The sequence below is a fragment of the Chiloscyllium plagiosum genome, chromosome 1, assembly GCF_004010195.1.
Source record: "Chiloscyllium plagiosum isolate BGI_BamShark_2017 chromosome 1, ASM401019v2, whole genome shotgun sequence".
In the NCBI taxonomy this organism is placed as follows: domain Eukaryota; kingdom Metazoa; phylum Chordata; class Chondrichthyes; order Orectolobiformes; family Hemiscylliidae; genus Chiloscyllium; species Chiloscyllium plagiosum.
The window spans coordinates 57690988-57709578 of record NC_057710.1 but is presented as its reverse complement, the minus strand read 5'-3'; the positions used below and the strand labels follow the sequence as shown (position 1 = coordinate 57709578).

The following is an 18591-nucleotide window of genomic DNA, read 5'->3' as shown; positions in this document are numbered from 1 at the left end:
TAATAGAGACATACAAGATAATCAGAGGGTTAGATAGGGTGGACAGGGAGAGCCTTTTTCCAAGTATGGGGACAGCAAACACAAGGGGACACAACTTTAAAGTGAGGGGAGATAGGTATAAGACAGATGTCAGAGGTAGTTTCTTTACTCAGAGAGTAGTAAGGGTATGGAATGCTTTGCCTGCATCGGTAGTAGATTCGCCAAGTTTAAGTGCATTTAAGTTGTCATTGGACAGGCAAATGGATGTACATGGAATAGTGTAGGTGGGATGGGCTTCAGATTAGTATGACAGGGCGGCGCAACATAGAGGGCCGAAGGGCCTGTACAGCACTGTAATGTTCTAACTGTTCTATTATTTGGGACTTTTTGTTTTACAAGATAGAGGCCAATGAGTTTTTGGCTTTGATTCTGTGCAGGTGGCTTGTCTTTTAAAAGATCAAAAGGTAAGACAGTAACGCTGTACAGTGAGTTCAACCAGAATCCCCAAGAAAGGCGGCACTGTGGCTCCGTGCTTAGCACTGCTACCTCACAGCGCCAGGGACCTGGGTTTGATCCCGGCCTCAGGAGACTGTGTGGAGTTTTCACATTCTCCCTGTGTTTATGTGGGTTTCCTCTGAGTGCTCCAGTTTCCTCCTACAGTCTAAAGATGTGCAAATCAGGTGATTTGGCCATGCTGAATTGCCCATAGTGTTAGGTGCATTAATTAGAGGGAAATTGCTCTGGATGGGTTACTCTTCGGGGGGTTGGTGTGGACTTGTTGGGCCAAAGGGCCTGTTTCCACACAGTAGGGAATTTAATCTAAAAGTATGTGACTTAAGCTAAATGACTAGATAAGCTACTTGGGGAGATAGTGGTCAAAGTGTTTACTAAATCAAGTTTTTACAACTTATGGAAAAAGAGAGAAGTTAGAGTCTACAAGCAGGTTCAGTTCAGTATAATGAAAAGAAACACACTAGCAAAAGGGTAGTTTCAGTTTGCCACCAAAGCTGAAATGATACTGTAACACAACTGGTGACTCCTCAGATACTGAAACAGTCCATATTCAAATATACAAGAGGAGGACAATATCCAGGTTTGAGCTGACAAGTGGAAGGAACATTCACACCACACAAATGATCAATTCCAATAAGAGACAGTCGAACCACTGCTCCTTGACATCTAATGGTGTTACCATAATTGAATCCCCCATATCAACATCCTGGGGGTTACCATTGACCAGAAATTCAACAAGACTTGCTCCACGAATGGGTACCCAATGAATACTATCCGCTGGTTTCTCAGCAACAAACCCAAACAAACAAAACACCTCCAGAAACCCTAGCCACTCTCCCCTACATCAAAGACATCTCGGAAATGACTGCCAGACTACTCCACCAGGATACATGAACACCAACTAGCCACAAAAAGACATGATCCTCTCTCAATAGTATCCTCACATACGGATGAGGAAGGACACCACTTTGACTAGGACAACACATCCATCCTAGGACAAGCCAAATAAAGACACGCACAAGAATTCCTAGAAGCATGGCTATCCAACCAGAACTCTATCAACAAATACATCAAGTTAGACCTCCATCTACCACCCCCTGAGAAAAGGAACAGGAAGTGACTTCACCACAGGAAATAACATCACCACAGGAAATGACATCACCAACCCCCCCAAAAAAACCCAAACATATAAATAGAAAGCAAGAATTTTCAGCATTGCTTTGCATGAGGTTTAGATTAGATTACTTACAGTATGGAAACAGGCCCTTTGGCCCAACATCCACATGACCCTCTGAAGAGCGACCCACCCAGACCCATTCCCTGAACATGTTCCCTAGTAGCGTGATGAAACATCTAGAAATGAACCTTCCAGCTCAATGAGCAAACCTACATCCAAAACCTCAACCTGAGCTACAAACCTTCTCAAAACTTGCTCCATAAACAATGGCTACAAGAGCAGGTCAGTGGTTAGGAATACAGTGGTGAGGAACTCACCTCCTGACTCTCAAACCCTCTTCACCATCTACTAGGGACAAGTCAGGAGTGTGAAGAAATACTCTCCATATACCTGGATGGCTGCAGCTCCAACAACACAAACTTTCCATCACCCAGGACAAAGCAATCCCTTGAATTAGCACTGCATCCATTCCCTCCACCACTAACACTCAGTAGCTGTAGTGTATGCTATCTGCAAGATGCTCTGTAGAAATTCAGCAAAGATCCACAGATAGCACCTTCCAAACCCACAGCCACTTCCATTTAGAAGGACAAGGGTTGCAGATATATGGGAACACCACCACCTGCTATCACCACTCCTTCACTGTTTCTGGGTCAAAATCTTGGAATTGCCTCTCTAATGGTATTGTGGGTCAACCCATAGCAGATGGACTACAACGGTTCAAGGTGGCAGCTCACCACCACCTTCTCAGGGGTAACTAGGGACAGGCAATAAATGCTCAAGAGTAAATAAAATTAAAAATTAGGTAGGGCTAGAAAAGCCCCGAGTTTCTCTCAGATTCTAGGGATGAAAAGGTCAATGTGTTAGCTTGTCTGTGTGTCCCATGGAGAGATGGAGAGGGCCATACATGCAGACAGTTGCCAAAGGAAATGCTTGTGAATTTGTCATATTGACATTTCTTACTCAACCAAAGATAGAAGTGATAGTTCACTTTACTGAAGGACATTTCTTAGAAAAAGGGTTAAATCATTGTTATGATGCTGTTTATGAGAAGATCTTTCAAAATTGTCAGCTATTTGTACAACAGACTAAAGTACTTTGTTAAATGTATAATGGCAGCTTTGTGTGAACAGTGACTGTACTCCATGTTAAAGAAATTGCAAAAGAATAAAACTTACCATCCACAAAGCCAAATTTGTCTTTGGGATCAGACTTGTCCAGTATTAGATTGACTGGGATCATAATTGTCTGACAATGAGTGCCTTTCTACTCCTCATGAATCAGCCAGTGGTAAGCCATCATTTTTATTCTTATTGCTTCTTTATACACTTGTTAAAAAAATGTCCCCTTTACGTTTGAATAGATTAATTGGTGGTACTAAATCATACCGAGGTTTCTACAAATTTCGGAAATTTATAAAAAGCATCCACTCTTCTCACCTTTGTTTTTTTTGTTTCAGCACATAAACCGCAAATGCCAAAGCAGTACATCCGAATAAGGTCCCAAATATAACAGCCAGCGTATCACCTACAGAATATAACAGACATATAAGATCAGAACTTCTGTTTCAAGACAAAAGGCCCTGACCTTCCTCAAAGACAATGCATCTTAGGTTGGGGGTAGGTGTTGAGGGAGAGCTCTTTCGAGAGATGTTCTCCGTCAGCTGCTGTTCTGCGTCCTGACCATGAGCAAGTGTCAGTACAGCAGAGTAGGTGGGGCTCAGAAAACTGCTACAGGCTGTCCTGATGGCCTAGAACACTCCTGATGATAAATGATAAAGGCCATACCATAAGTTGTACAACTGGATATTGTCTCTTTCTTTTAGTCAGACCTGTCAGCTTTAAACTCACATCATTTTTCTTCTTGACCCTCTAACACCATTCAAACTCTCTAATATTGAAACAGGCAATTGATGGATTCAGCCTATTTCACCCGACTATGAAAACTCTAGCAGCAAGGCCTCGATTCCTTGCTCACAGATGGTCACTAGTTTCTACTTTGCTATAATGTGACAGAGTGGACTATTTGAGGGTTAAGTGAAACTTCCTTGTAACACATACATACCTCTTTTTCACAACAGACTTTTGATTGCCCCACCCCCACCCCCAACTGCAGAAGGGTGGGAGGCCGGGGAGGCGGAGAACAGGCAGAGGTCTGGTACAGATCCTATTGAGGTAGCAGACATATTGAGCTCTCTGAGGATTTAAGTCCCAGAATTAGTTGGTCATTCAAATAGACACATACCAGAGGGTCTGGCAGGAGTCTCATAGGTGACTCAGGTATTTACAGCATAGGAGGGGGGCATTCAGTCCATCATGTCGTCAATAAAATTCTGATTACACAAATTCAATTTTTCAGCCTTTAGACTAAAGCCATGGAGACTACATTTAAATATGGCTTAAATGTTACAAGGGTTTGTGACTCAACCAGTCTCTCAGACAGTGAGTTCTAGTGAAACTCTGAGTGAAAAAGGTTTCTCCTCATCTTTCCTGTTAGCCTTCTCTTCATGCCTTGGTTATTAATTTGTCTACTCATGGTAAGATTTATTTTCCTATCCACCTTATTGATGCCCTTTATAGTCTCTTTCATCTTTATCAGGTCCTCTCTCAATCCTCATTGCTCCAAGGAAAATAACCTCAGACTATCTAGACTTTCATTAGAGTGGAGACCTTCCAGACTGGGCAGCAGCCTGGCAAATCTCGTCTGCACCCCGTCTCTAGTGCAATCACAATCCCTCTGACAATGTGGTGACCAGAACTGCACCCAGCTCTCCAATTATATACAGTGTTTCATTCAGTTTCATAATGTTTCCTATCTCCTTGCTCTTGCATTCTATAACCCGGCTAATAAAGGCAAGGATCTATATGTCGTCTAAACTATCTCATCTCTGTTCTGTTACCCTCCGGGATCTGTGGATACGTACACCATGGTCACACTGATCTTCAGTATTTTCCAGGTTCCCACCATTCATAGTGCAATTCTTTGCCTTATTAGCTCTCCCTAGGGGTATTACCTGACATTTTTGGGTTGAATTTCATTTGCCAGTGTTCTGCGCAGCTGACCAATCTGTTGACCTCTTCCTGCTGTTTACAGCTATCCTCCTCATTATTCTCTGCCCCACTGAACTCACCTCCACCTACCACGACACAGTCCTATCCCCCCTAGTCCAGGAACTCCCCACATACGTTCGGGACACCACCCACGCCCTCCACCTCCTCCAAGATTTTGTTTCCCTGGCCCCCAATGCTTCATCTTCACTATGGACATTCAGTCCCTCTACACCTCCATCTGCCATGACCAGGGCCTCCAAGCCCTCCATTTCTTCCTCTCCCGATGTCCTCACCAGTACCCTTCCACTGGCACTCTTATTCATTTGGCTGAACTGGTCCTCACCCTCAACAATTTATCTTTCGAATCCTTCCACTTCTTCCAGAGATAGCCATGGGCCCCCGTAAAGGCCCCAGCTATGCCTGTCTGTTGTTGGCTACGTAGAACAGTCCATCTTCCATAGTTACACCAGCACCACTCCCCACCTTTTCCTCCGCTACATTGATGACTGCATTGGTGCCATGGGTTGAGCAATTCATCAACTTCACCAACACATTCCACCCTGACCTTAAATTCATATGAACTATCTCTGACACCTCCCTCCCCTTCCTGGACCTTTCCATCTCCATCAACGATGACCAACTCAACTCCAACCTTTTTACAAACCCACCAACTCCCACAACTACCTGGATTACACCTCTTCCCACCCTACCTCCTGCAGAAGTGCCATCCCGAATTCCCAATTCCTCCACCATATCTGCTCCCAGGAGGACCAGTTCCACCACAGAACACACCAGATGGCCTCCTTTTTTAAAGACCCTAATTTCCCTTCCCATGTGGTTAAAGTTGCCCTCCAATGCATCTCATCCACGTCCCGCATCTCCGCCCTCAAACCCCACCCCAAGGACAGAACTCCTGGTCCTCACCTTCCACTCCACTAATCTCCACATAAACTGGGCGGCACGGTGGCACAGTGGTTAGCACGGCTGCCTCACAGCGCCAGAGACCCGGATTCAATTCCTGCCTCAGGCAACTGTCTGTGTGGAGTTTGCACATTCTCCCCGTGTCTGCATGGGTTTCCTCCGGGTGCTCCGGTTTCCTCCCACAGTCCAAAAATGTGCAGGTTAGGTGAATTGCATCATTAACTGCATCATCCGCCAACATTTCCATCACCTACAAACAGATCCCACCACCAGGGATATATTTTCCTCCCCATCCCTATACACTTTCCGCAAAGACTGTTCCCTCTGTGACAATCCATCCTCCCCTCCTGGCACGTTCCCCTGCCACCGCACTTCCCCGGGGAGAAAGTGAGGTCTGCAGACGCTGGAGATCAAAGCTGAAACTTTATTGCTGGAACAGCACAGCAGGTCAGGCAGCATCTAGGGAACAGAAGATTCGACGTTTCGGGCACATGCCCTTCTTCAGGAAGGGCATGTGCCCGAAACGTCGAATCTTCTGTTCCCTTAGATGCTGCCTGACCTGCTGTGCTGTTCCAGCAATAAAGTTTCAGCACCGCACTTCCCCCCCTCACTTCCATCCAAGGCCCCAAAGGAACCTTCCACATCCATTAAAGTATCACCTGTACTTCCACAAATGTATTGTATCTGTTGCTCCCGATGCAGTCTCCTCTACATTGGGGAGACTCAATGCCTTCTCGCAGAGCGCTTTAGGGAACATCTCTGAGACACCCACACCAATCAACCACACCGCCCCGTGGCCCAATATTTCAACTCGCCCTCCCACTCTGCTGAAGACATGCCGGTCCTGGGCCTCCTCCACCACCGCTCCCTCACCACCAGACACCTGGAGGAAGAAGCCTCACCTTCCGCCTTGGAACCCTCAACCCCAGGGCATCAATATGGACCACCAGTTTCCTCATTTCTACTCCTCCCACCTTACCCCAGTTCCAAACTTCCAGCTCAGCACCATCCTCATGACCTGTCCTACCTGCCAATCTTCCTTCCCACCTATCCGCTCCACCCTCCTCTCCGACCTATCACTTTTACCCCTTCCTCCATCCACCTATTGCACTCTCAGCTACTTTCTCCCCAGCCCCACCCCCTCCCATTTATCTCTCCACCCCCGAGGTTTCCAGCCTCATTCCTGATGAAGGGCTCCTGCTTCTCAGATGCTGCCTGACCTGCAGTGCACCACTCTAATCTTGACTCTACTTCAGCATCTGCAGTCCTCACTTCCACCATCAATTACTGGGTCATCTGCAAACTGCTTGATAATATCTCTGACATCTTCATTAAATTATTAACGTATGCCACAAACATTAAGGTCTGGACTTGCTACATTTGACCTTCAAGTGGATATGTATTCTGGAAAGAGATCCCAGTCTGGAGCCCACACTCAATAAGAGATGATACAATTGGGAATCTCTAGGTCAGGCACTCTTATTCTAGACAGGAAACCAACTCGTGGAGTGTTTCAGGGAACATCTCTGGGACACATGTACCAAACAGCCCCACCGCCCTGTGGCTGACCAATTCAACTCCCCCAAGGATATGCAAGTCCTAGGCCTCCTCCATCGCCAAATCAAAACCAACCGACAACTAGAGGAAGAATGTCGCAGGACCCTTCAACCATATGGCATCAACATCAATTTCACCAGTTTCCAAATCTCCCTTCCCCTCCACCTATCCACTCCATCCTCCCCTATCACAATTACCCCCCACCTGCACTCACCTATTGCCTTCCCAGTTACTTTCCCCCTATCCCCACCCACACATTCCTGATGTAAGGCTTACACCCAAAACATCAAGTATCCCATTCCTCAGATGCTGCCTGACCTGCTGTGCATTTCCATCACCACGATTTTCGACTGACTGTGCAGCATCTGCAGTCCTCACTTTATCCTAGCTCCTATTCTAGCTGCTTAGTCAGGATGCGGGATTATAGTGGCATGGGTTTGTGCCTTGTTCAAACTAAAATCAAGCCTATTTAGAGATTCAAGATATGGATCAAGTTACCAAAGGCAAAAGGTAAGAAATAGGGAGTCAAAACTACTTTTTAGGGAAGTCTCTTCTGTAATGGAGTCACAGGGCACTATTTTACCAGGAGTTGATCAGTTTAGATTCCCTCCGAAGAGTAACCCACCCAGACCCATTCCCCTAACTAATGCACTTATCACTATGGCAATTTAGCATGGCTCATCCACCTAACCTGCACATGGGATGTGGGAGGAAACCGGCGCACCCGGAGGAAACCTACACGGACACGGGGAGGATGTGCAAACTCCACACAGACAGTCACCCAAAGCTGGGGATTGAACCCGGGTCTGTGAGGCAGCAGTGCTGACCACTGAGCCACCGTGCCACCCCTTATCTGGCACTGTGTCCGATCAGCCAACTCCTGATGGAGTTTCTGGTATCACTGTTAGGGGTGCCATGGATGCACCCCCTCCCAACCACAAAGTGAACTTTAGTGAGATGGATTTGCAAGATGTGTGTTCCCCGTAATTACTTCTGTGGTTTTTCTGAATTCTCACTTTTAAAGATCAGAGATTGGCAACTACTTTCTCAATATTGGTATTTCTCTATTTTCTAACTCAACAAATCACAAATCTGACACTCAAGCCAAAGAAAATAATGTCAATAACACTACAACAGTCATAAGTTGAAAATGACTGTACAAACTAAAAAGGAGGAACATGCTGCAGAAATTAATTTGCAGAATGGATTGCTTCATCACCTCAGGAACAATCACTTGATGCATTTAAAAGGAGAGAAGGACATATTCTGGTCTCTTTGAGGAGAAAGTGAGGTCTGCAGATGCTGGAGATCAGAGCTGAAAATGTGTTGCTGTAAAAGCGCAGCAGGTCAGGCAGCATCCAGGGAACAGGAGAATCGACGAAGGGCTGAAGAAGGGCTTATGCCCGAAACGTCGATTCTCCTGTTCCCTGGATGCTGCCTGACCTGCTGCGCTTTTCCAGCAACACATTTTCAGCCCATATTCTGGTCTCAGCAAGCAGGTGCATGTGAAGACAGGCTTTGTCATATCAACTGTCGCACCCATAGCTGGCATCCTGAAATAATGATGCCAACTTCATTGTAGATGATACCTTTCACATTTTTTCTCCACTTCCCTTGTTAAGTTTGGGGTGGCACGGTGGCTCAGTGGTTAGCACTGCTGCCTTACAGCACCAGGAAACCAGGTTCGATTCCATCCTCATGCAACTGTCTGTGTGGAGTTTGCACATCCTCCCTGCATGGGTTTCCTCTGGATGCTCTGGTTCCCTTCTCAGTCCAAAGATGTGCAGAGTAGGTGAATTGGCCATGCTAAATTGCCCATAGTGTTCAGGGATGTGAGAGTTAGGTGTATTAGTCAGGGGTAAATATAGGGTAGGGGGAATGGGTCTGGTTGGGTTACTCTTTGGAGGGTTGGTGTGGACTTGTTGGGCCGAAGCGCTTGTTTTCACACTGTAGGGATTCTAAAAAAAATTCTAAATCTTTCTTTTACATCATATCAGCTCTCTCCCAAACTCTTTCCCCAATGGTTTGATGTTTATTCCAATTTTGAATTGCATTGGGATAATTGTATTTTGAAAAGTGCAGAATAATGTTTTAGATATAATATTTTGTTGTTGGAGGAAATTGAAAATGCTTGTTTTATGTTTGACTGTTGGAACAAAAAAAAATTCCATCTTGCTATAAATCTTTCTTTATTGCTACAAACTTGAAAGACTGCACACATTTATGAAACTTAGATCCTTTAGTTAATATTTCACAAAGTAAATATTATCCTAGCAGAAGAGAGACATCTGCTAACATGAAGCATTTAGTCAAATAAGAACCTGCACCATTGAGTTAGAACTACCAGTTAAAAAAATTATTTACCGTCCAAAAATTCTTTAGAATAAAAGCACTGAATTTCAAAATACATACCTAAAGTGAAATGGTTGCCGTTTGCTGAATTGAAAAAAGAAATAGAAGTTACACACAATTAAATTGCTGCATATACACATATAAAACGGTCGATCTCGTGTATAATAATTTAATCTCCAATTTTTAAATTCAAACACTTTGCACTTACCATCAGCTCGGTGATTAAGTCAAACCCACCCCCTGCTGTAAACCCCTGACTGATAAAACCATAGACGAGCAGACCATTGACAATGGCTGTTCAGTCAAGAATAAAAATCTTTTGGCTCCAATTGTACTAATTTTGGGGGTGGGGTTGGCAAAACTCTACATTAGCAATGGGACACAGTAGATTTCAAACTCACCAAAATCTAGCTTATGTACAAGTCGACACTTTACATTTTGACCCAAAGAATGAGTTTAGAAATTCAAATTTTACTTGAGTATAAATGGTATCATGGTAATACACCATTTAATAAACATTGCCAAGAAACAATTTGTCAAGCTTTTACCTTTGAAAATACCTCTTAACACATCAATTTCTGGGAAAGAAAGAAAATATCTACATCTTGTCAGTTAATGACAGATTATAAATAACTGACGTAATTTCGAACATTGTGGATCTGGTATGTTTTGGAATCCGGTACCAAGCTGAAAGTCCCGCCCCTGTCAGGAATCAGTAAAAAATAAGCAGCTTTTTCCTGTCCAAGTTGACAGGTTCCCAAGTTAGATATGTATTTTGAAATCCTTAAAAAGGTAAATTTTCCAGTTGCTTTATCAAGTTGTCAGATATCAATAGCAATGTTTTAAGAATTGAATATTATCTGAGATATGGGCTATTATTTTACAAATAAATGCATAAATATATAAAACTGATACCGCTGGATACAGATATAAGAGCATGGGCTTAGCTATTTGAAAGAAAGCAGCCCCAGTTTCTCTGATTGGCCTACGTTGAGCTATTTGCTCCCAACTTCAGCTGTTGAGGATATTCATCGTCACTGGCAGCCCCTTGCAGACGAGAATGACTCTCTTCCACTCTCAGGGGGAATCTAGAGGTGGCTGTACAGACTGATGCAGCTACGAGAGGCTCTGTTGGTGGTCACAGTGGGTGGGGCATTGGTATGGCAGTGTGCTCTTTACGCTGGTTTTGCCTGGCTTTCATTTTCTCCCTCAACTGCAAGTCTCAAGGTGCTTGACATATTCCCGGATGCGCCTCCTCCATTTTGTACGGTCTTGGGTCAATGAATCTCAGGTGTCTGTGGGAATGCTGCACTTCACCAATGAGGCCTTGAGGATATTAACACTGTGAAAGCACTTAGAAAAAAACATGCCTAGGTTCTCTGTTCCGGTATTCCCTAAAAGAAAATGATTGATAATCCTTGTTGAGGATAGCTTTGACTCTTCTTTCATGGTCCACTGACATTCCATCTCAGACTTTTTGATGAGGATTTCATCAACACATCAAGTGATCCTGATCAGAGTAATTTGTGGAGATGTGTCAGATCTCTGCTCACTGTCACACTCTCAATTTACCCATGGCTAGTGGACTGTGGCAGACAAACTTTCTTCTCATAAAAGGTGGTCACTTGATTTAAGGATTATTTAAATGTAGGGTGTCCAATAATTTAGTGATGCAAGCCATTCACTCATGGGAAATGGTTGTTGCTGGCTGGCCAGCATTTTTCAATTGCCGGTCCCTAGTTTGCCCTTGAGAAGCTAGTGGTGAGTTGCATTCTAAAACCACTACAGTCCACACCCAAGTAGATGCAAATTTCCCTTTAGGAGGGAATTGCAGAATTTTGACCCAGCAACACTCCAGTAACAGCGATGTATTTCCAAGTCAGGATGGCGAATGGCTTGGAGGGGATCTTGCAGGCGGGTGGTGTTCCTATGTATATGCCACCCATGTCCTTCTAGATGGAACTGGTCATGCATTTAGAAAGTGTTGTCTGAGGATTTTGGTGAGTTTCTGCAGTTCCTCTTGTAGATGGTACACACTGTTGCTGAGTGTTGGTGGATATGATGCCAATCAAGCGGGCTTTGTCCTGGATGGTGTCAATCTTCATGAGCGTCGTTGGAGCTGCACCCATCCAGGTAAGTGGGAAAGGTAATGAGAAACTGCAGTTGTAAATGGGGAGTTTTGTTTTTCTTTATCCACTACAGGATGAGGACATCACTATCCAGGCACCATCCCTAATTGCCCAGAGGGCAGTTCAGAGTCAACCACATTGCTGTAGGTCTGGACTCATATCATAGATCAAGAACCCCTACGGTGTGGAAACAGGCCATTCAGTCTAACAAGTCCACACCAACCCTCTGAAGAGTGACCTACCCAGACCCATTCCCTTATGTTGCTATTTGTTGTTCATATCAATTGTTCATCCCATGGAGTTAGTAGTTCATCCATCTGCTTGATTTGTATATTTGACTTTGCTTACTTTCCATAAATCCCACTTATGGACTACTTTCACCTTCCTTTGTACATGAAATTCTGCACCTGAGGCTGTGCAAAATTCTAACAATGAATTAATCCTTGAAAGCCAATTGGCTTCAGTCTACCAATCATTTCAAACCATTTGTGTAGCCATGACAGAATATGTATATTTCACTGTTCAACCCAAACTGGGTGAGGTCTTGTGTAAATCTCCATTTATGTAAATATACTACAGTCAGAGTTGGCCAATTAAAAAGAGATGTGTAAAGGGAGAAGTTTGAAGTTAAAACTGGAGGTAAAAAATGTTGCAAATCTATTTTGTCTCTAGGCTGCAATGAACCAATTTACCTAGTCTGAAGGATTAGTGAGTGCCAGAGGGAAGCCTACGGGAAATGTTCTGCTGTGATTAAAAGATATTTCAGGACAGCAGTCTGTCAGTCTACAACATCCAATCGAATACATTCAGTTGAGGGTCACTGAAATTAAATCACCACATGACCTGACATTGAGAGTATCCAGTCAGAAAGAGCAGCATTCATGACTCACAAAGTTCTTGTTTGAAATAGTTACAAAGCTGCACCCAACCTGATAACAGCGACCACAATAAAACTACGTACAGACATAATCATCATTCCAGAAAGCCGACACCAAGACTGCAAAACCCACCAACATCTTTGCCTCATTACCTCAGTGTTACTAACAGAAGTATCACTATGTTCAGCTCATCAAACTTAATGTTTGCTAATTGCTTTAACAGTGATGTACACTACCTAAATTAGCTGAGTGTATTTAAATTATTTGCATTCTGAAGGTCTAGTCAAATTATGAATGATGATTTCCTGAAAGAAATATTTTGGACATAACCTGGAGTTTTCCTAAACTATGTTGACAAGGTGACTCCAGCTTCAGTCCTTTACCTGTACTGGCTACTTGTTCTCAGCAAGTTAGAGAGGGAGAAAATTTGCATTAATTTTATTTCCCAGTGGCAAAGTCAGTTTATCTCAATAAAATATAGCTGTCTAATTAGAGAGAGATGATTTGGTTAAATAGATTAACAACTTTCAGACACTAAGTCCTGAAAACTCTTGGCAGTTATGCCAGACTGGCACCTTCCAGTGCTTGCTAGGATTTGTCTAATATATATCAAATTTAAAGAAATAAGTATCTAAACAAGTATCTTGAGTTCACAATCATCCTCCCCTTCCTCCACACCACTCAATGCACCTCCTCGAGGTCATGATAAACTTTCTCACCTCTACTGGCCTCCAGTGTTACTCCAGCTCCCTTGAAGGCTAAGCAAGTGGGAAGGCCCGCCTCCAGCCCATGCAACCATATCCATGCCCTTCTAAAGGGTCAAGCTTCTCCCAACCAAGGATAGAAGGTTACTTATCCAAGTGACAATGTTTATTCAAGTCACTCTGGTAAACTACCATTGTACTTTAAAAGAAAAAAACGAACAAGGAACAAACCCTTCGGTCCACCAAGCCTGCCTGATCCCGAGTCCTTATTTAAACCTGCTACTTATTGCCCATAAGTGGCTACTATCCCTCTGTTAGTCTCCTGTTTATGTGTCTATGAAGGTACGCCTTAAATACCTCCACTGGCAGTGCATTCCAGACACCCACCATTCTCGGTGTGAAACATTTTCCCTGCAATTCTCCCCTAAAACTTTCCCCTCTCACCTTGAACCTGTGCCCTCTTGTAGTTGACCTTTCCATCCTGAGTTTAAAGGCTCTGACTATCCACCCTATCTACGGCCCTCAATTTTGTAGATCTCTCTCAGCCTCTGTCTTTCCAGTGATAACAATCTGAGTTTATCCAACGTCTCCTCATACCTAAAACCCTCCACACCAGACAACATCCTGGGAAAACTTCTCTGCATCCTCTCCAACGCATCCACATCTTTCTGGTCGCCATGCAACCAGAACTGCACGCAATATCCCAAAGGCAGCCTAACTAAAGTTTTATACAATTGTGACAACTTGACAACTTTGATATCCGATGCTCAGGCCAATGAAGGTGAGCATGCTGTATGTGTCTTGACCACCTTACCCACCTGTGTTGCTACTTTCAGGGATCTGTGGACCTGCACACCCAGATCCATCTGTATGTCAATGTTCCTAAGAGTTCAGCCATTTATTGTATAACTTACACCTGAATTTGATCTTCTATAATGCAACACCTCGTATTTGTTCAGATTAAACTCCATCTGCTATTTCTCTGTCCAAATCTGCATTCTATATTCCACAGAAACCTTTAACAATCCTCCTCACCATCTGCAACTCCACCAACTTGGTGCTACAAATTCAGAGTTATAGAGTTGTATAACACGGAAACATAAACTTCTGTCTAACTCGTCTATGCTGACCAAATATCCTAAGTTAATTTAGTCCCTTTTGCCAGCACCTGGCCCATATCCCTCTATTCATATACCCATCCGGATGCCTTTTAAATGTTGTAATTGCACCAGCCTCCAACACTTCCTCTGGCAACTCATTCCATTTATGCACCATCCTCCGCATGAAAATATTGCCCCTCAGGTCCCTTTTAAATCTTTCCCCTCTTATCTTAAACCTATGCCCCTAGTTTTGGACTTCCCTACCCTGGGGAAAAGACTTTAGCTGTTTACCCTATCCATGTCCCTCATGATTTTATAAACCTGGAAGGTTGCCTCTCAGCTTCCAATGCTCCAGGGAAAGCAGCCCCAGCCTATTCAGCCTCTCCCTATAGTTCAAACTCTCCAACCCTGGCAACATCCTTGTAAATCTTTTCAAAACCCTTTAATCACTGAAGTCCAGTAGATCAGCCAAGGGAAATTTGGCCTCCATATACTTCTTATACATCCTTTTTCCTAGTAAGACAATTGTGAATATTGCAGATCAACTATAATTAATATTGTGCTTCAGATTCTCTAATAATATTAAAATTCTCTCATGGGCTTTGACTCTGTCATATGATTCACCAGATTCAGTCTGCAAACATATGCATTATCAAAAAAGTGTTAGGGAATACACTGAACAGCAAAGGAGCTTTGAAAGCAAACAATCAGTTTCAACGTTAAAAACCATTCACCCAACTATTGCAATTTGGCAGATTAGAACACCCACCAAAATGGCGAGGCTTTTTTATCCAGTCGGAATGCCACATATCATAGGCCAAGCCTACTCATATCACCCTGACTCATCATTCATGTACATAATCAGGATGTCTTGCTGACAGTATTCATAACTATACAGGATAGCCTGTCTTTCGGTGAGGGAGGAAAAGATTTGCATCTGGCGTTAGTCACACGCTGAGGAGTCATGTGACTGTCAGAGTAACAGTAAAATCTTTTTGAAAATAACTGCTTTATCTGGTGCTTTCCCTAATGTCATCTGCCCCTTTAGCAATGTTCATGCCATATATGCAACATCATTTGTATCGACCCAACTAAATAGGGGTGGAAATATTTTATTTTGGAACAGTATCTGATTCTGAAGCCACAGCAGATCGCTCCTTGGCCCATCCCCACCTGTATGGAAAATCTTGCTTAATCACTCACCCTTGCTCACCAATTTCTCTCTCTTCGGTTAATTAACTTTGACTTGATGAATTAGCTTCAGAACTAAACCAGAAGAAAAGGGCTACAGCAAACTACAGTAGATTTATTATAACATTTTCATCCTCTTGTTTGGACTTGAGGCAAAGTTCAAGGTAGGGTTTACTGCCATAGTTAATTTATATGACATCCAATTCATGTCAGCCTATGGAGCAGCAAGCAAACTAAATACATTCAATAACTTACATGTAAAAAACTATTCATCTCAGCCTGCTCTCTCCTCAACCCTTTGGCCTTGTACCAGAGCATCTCTGGGTAAACACATGACTCAGAAGAACAATAAATACTTCAACAAAAGACTGCCACCTCTCTGCTCAATGTATATTTTGAAGGAGTTCATTACAACGCTACAAGACTATTTATTGCTGTACATTAAGATTAGAGCACATACCATTTATGATCTTAAAATTTGCTGTAAGTTTTACTGTTTATTCACGTCTAACTCAGAGGCAATGGGCTCAAATTTCTTGTTTCTATCGTTCAGACGATCTGCATACGAGTTGAGAATTGTCCTGGTATCCTGGTTAATATTTCTCCCTTGTTAAGCTTTTATGTGAAGTTGAATAAGGTCATTCAACCAACCAGTGTGCTCAAGTGACTGCCTTATTCCCCTATACAGTGAGACAACATTTCAAAATAAGATGGTTTTAGGTACCAGTTTGTTGTTGACATGATTAGGAGTTGAGTGATAAAGGAGCCTCATAGGATCATTCAGCACATGAAGAGGCCAATCTATCCTCTACATCTAGGCCAGTTCTCTCTCAAAAAAAATCCACAATCTAGTTCCACTTTGCTACCCTCTTCCCACCGGCCTCCAAATGTTCTCTTCAGGTTCTGATTCAATTCCCTTTTGAAAGCATTGTTTGAATCTGCCTCCAACAACCTCTAACACAGTGTACTCCAGATCCTTAATACTCACTGAGCAAAATATTTCCACTTATGTCACTGTCGAGCCATTTGCCAATCACCTTGTAACAGGGTTCTCCAGTTCTCAACCCTTCTGCTAATAGGAACAGTTTTATCTAACAATTCTGATGTTTTATACAAATAAACAACATGTTTTGTCAAATGTCAAAACAATAAGTTGATCTTATTAATCAAAAGACAGCACATACCCTGCAATCACATGCACCGTTGTGGAGCCTCAAACGTTTTGCATCTAAAATGCGTTACTGTGTTTAATTAATTTTGATGGTTTTCCTGCCTGGGAAGTTGTCCTCAGTTCCCAATAGAATCCTGGGCAGCCGTGAGGATTCATGCTGTTCTTTGCTGAAGTACCACATTTTTCTCAAAAATATGTCCTGTGAGCTAAGGGCATGCAAAGTGACATCGGGATTCTAAATGGGTTAACATTAATGAATCAAAAAGAAGTGCTTTTAAATGAAATAACATTTTGACCTCCAGTCACTTGAAGTTAACAAACATGAAGCGATACATAGAGGATGAGAAACAGAAGTAACTGAGCAGAACAAAACTATTTCTTTTTTAAAAACACAGGGTAGTTCGTGTATGAAATGAACTTCCAGAGGAAGTGATGGATACAGATACAAGGTTTAAAAGACATTTTGATAAATCCATGAATAGGAAACGTTTGCAGGAATCTGGCCAAGTGCAAGCAGGTGGGACTTGTTTAGTTTGAGATTATGGTCGGCATGGACTGGTCGGTCCGAAAGGTCTGTTTCCATGCTGTATGACTCCTCTCTCTATGATGCTATAAATTGATAGTAGCCATCTCTAAAAACCTGGTCGCATTATTTCACCAGAGCTGATTGGATGTGTGAAACAAAACATCCACAATGATATTGAATTGCAATGCATTTTTCTTACAGGTTATGTTAACATAGAAGATAATTCCAGAAAAAATTCAAGGGAAGCATAATTTAACAATAACAATTTCTGTTCGACTCATGAATAAATCTAGAAATTACTATACCTGAATTGTCATTGCCATCAGACTCAGTAAAACCAACGTTTGGAACTGTGGATGTAAAAAGACACTGCATTATTCAAAGTGCTGGATGGGTCTCTCTAATTTTGTACTTGACTAGTAAAATCTGATTAAATGAGCTGAATATATAATCAAAACAAAACATGTAATTAAGCAGCAATTTTATAAGCACAGGCTCAATTTGGTCACTGACACTTTCTCTTTTGGCTAATTATTAGCTAAATCTTGATGGCCTATGATCAACCAGTTAAAACAATTGAAGCAAACTAACAGAATGATATAAAATCTGCATTTTAACTTTATGACCCTCATGCATTTGATTTAAAACAGAATCTAATAAAGTGAATTTCTCTATTACAATCGATGCTGTCCTGTGTGGAATTAAGAAAGTGTAAAATGGAAAAGGTCACTTGACCCCTTCCAAAGACCACAGGAAATACATTCTAGTGTATTTGGCTCCAGTCTTGTGATGGCCCTGGATCAGGCAGAGGTGGAAGATTAACTGGGAAAATTAATGCTGCCACAACGGGGTTTTGTGCCTGAAGACATAGTGCTCATGAACTTACTCATCCAAATATGCTTGGAAAGATTAAAATTAGTCTGCAATATAGTGACACTAGGTGTTAAATTTTCCAGACTTGGGATAGAATCTCAGTCAGTCACATGGAGATGGGAGGACAGTGAATTTAATGAAATGTCTGTCAGTAAAGATGGGATGAGTCCAGCATCAGGTACTTGCCCAAACAGGTATTAAAGAGACTACCTGGGGGTAAATTGGCAATACTGTTGTGATCTCCCTGATGGTGATGGGTTCCCTGGTTTGGCCAGAGTCCAGAGTCCAGCAGAAACCTGGACCCTCAGTGTTGGAGGGAGTGGCCAAGTCTGGCCTCCTTTAAATCCAATCCCAGCACAGCAGGGGTCAATGGCACACAGCTGCAGTCACAGGCTGTCCTGTGAAGGGCACTTCCCCATGTAATAACCAGTGTGGCAGTGCCTACATGATGGTGCTTGCATTATTGCATG

The 18591-nt window shown here is 42.9% G+C and overlaps 1 protein-coding gene across 2 annotated transcripts in view; it reads right to left on the bottom strand.

Annotated features, from left to right (window-relative positions):
• Positions 1-18591, bottom strand: part of ca9 (carbonic anhydrase IX) — a 108065-nt gene that overhangs the window by 11419 nt on the left and 78055 nt on the right. For both annotated transcript variants that reach the window (XM_043687227.1, XM_043687237.1), the window contains 3 exons: positions 17554-17598; positions 9610-9633; positions 3109-3196 (listed from right to left, as the gene is read on the bottom strand). In XM_043687227.1, coding sequence (XP_043543162.1) covers positions 3109-3196; positions 9610-9633; positions 17554-17598 — 157 coding nt within the window. The remainder of the gene's footprint in view (positions 1-3108; positions 3197-9609; positions 9634-17553; positions 17599-18591) is intronic.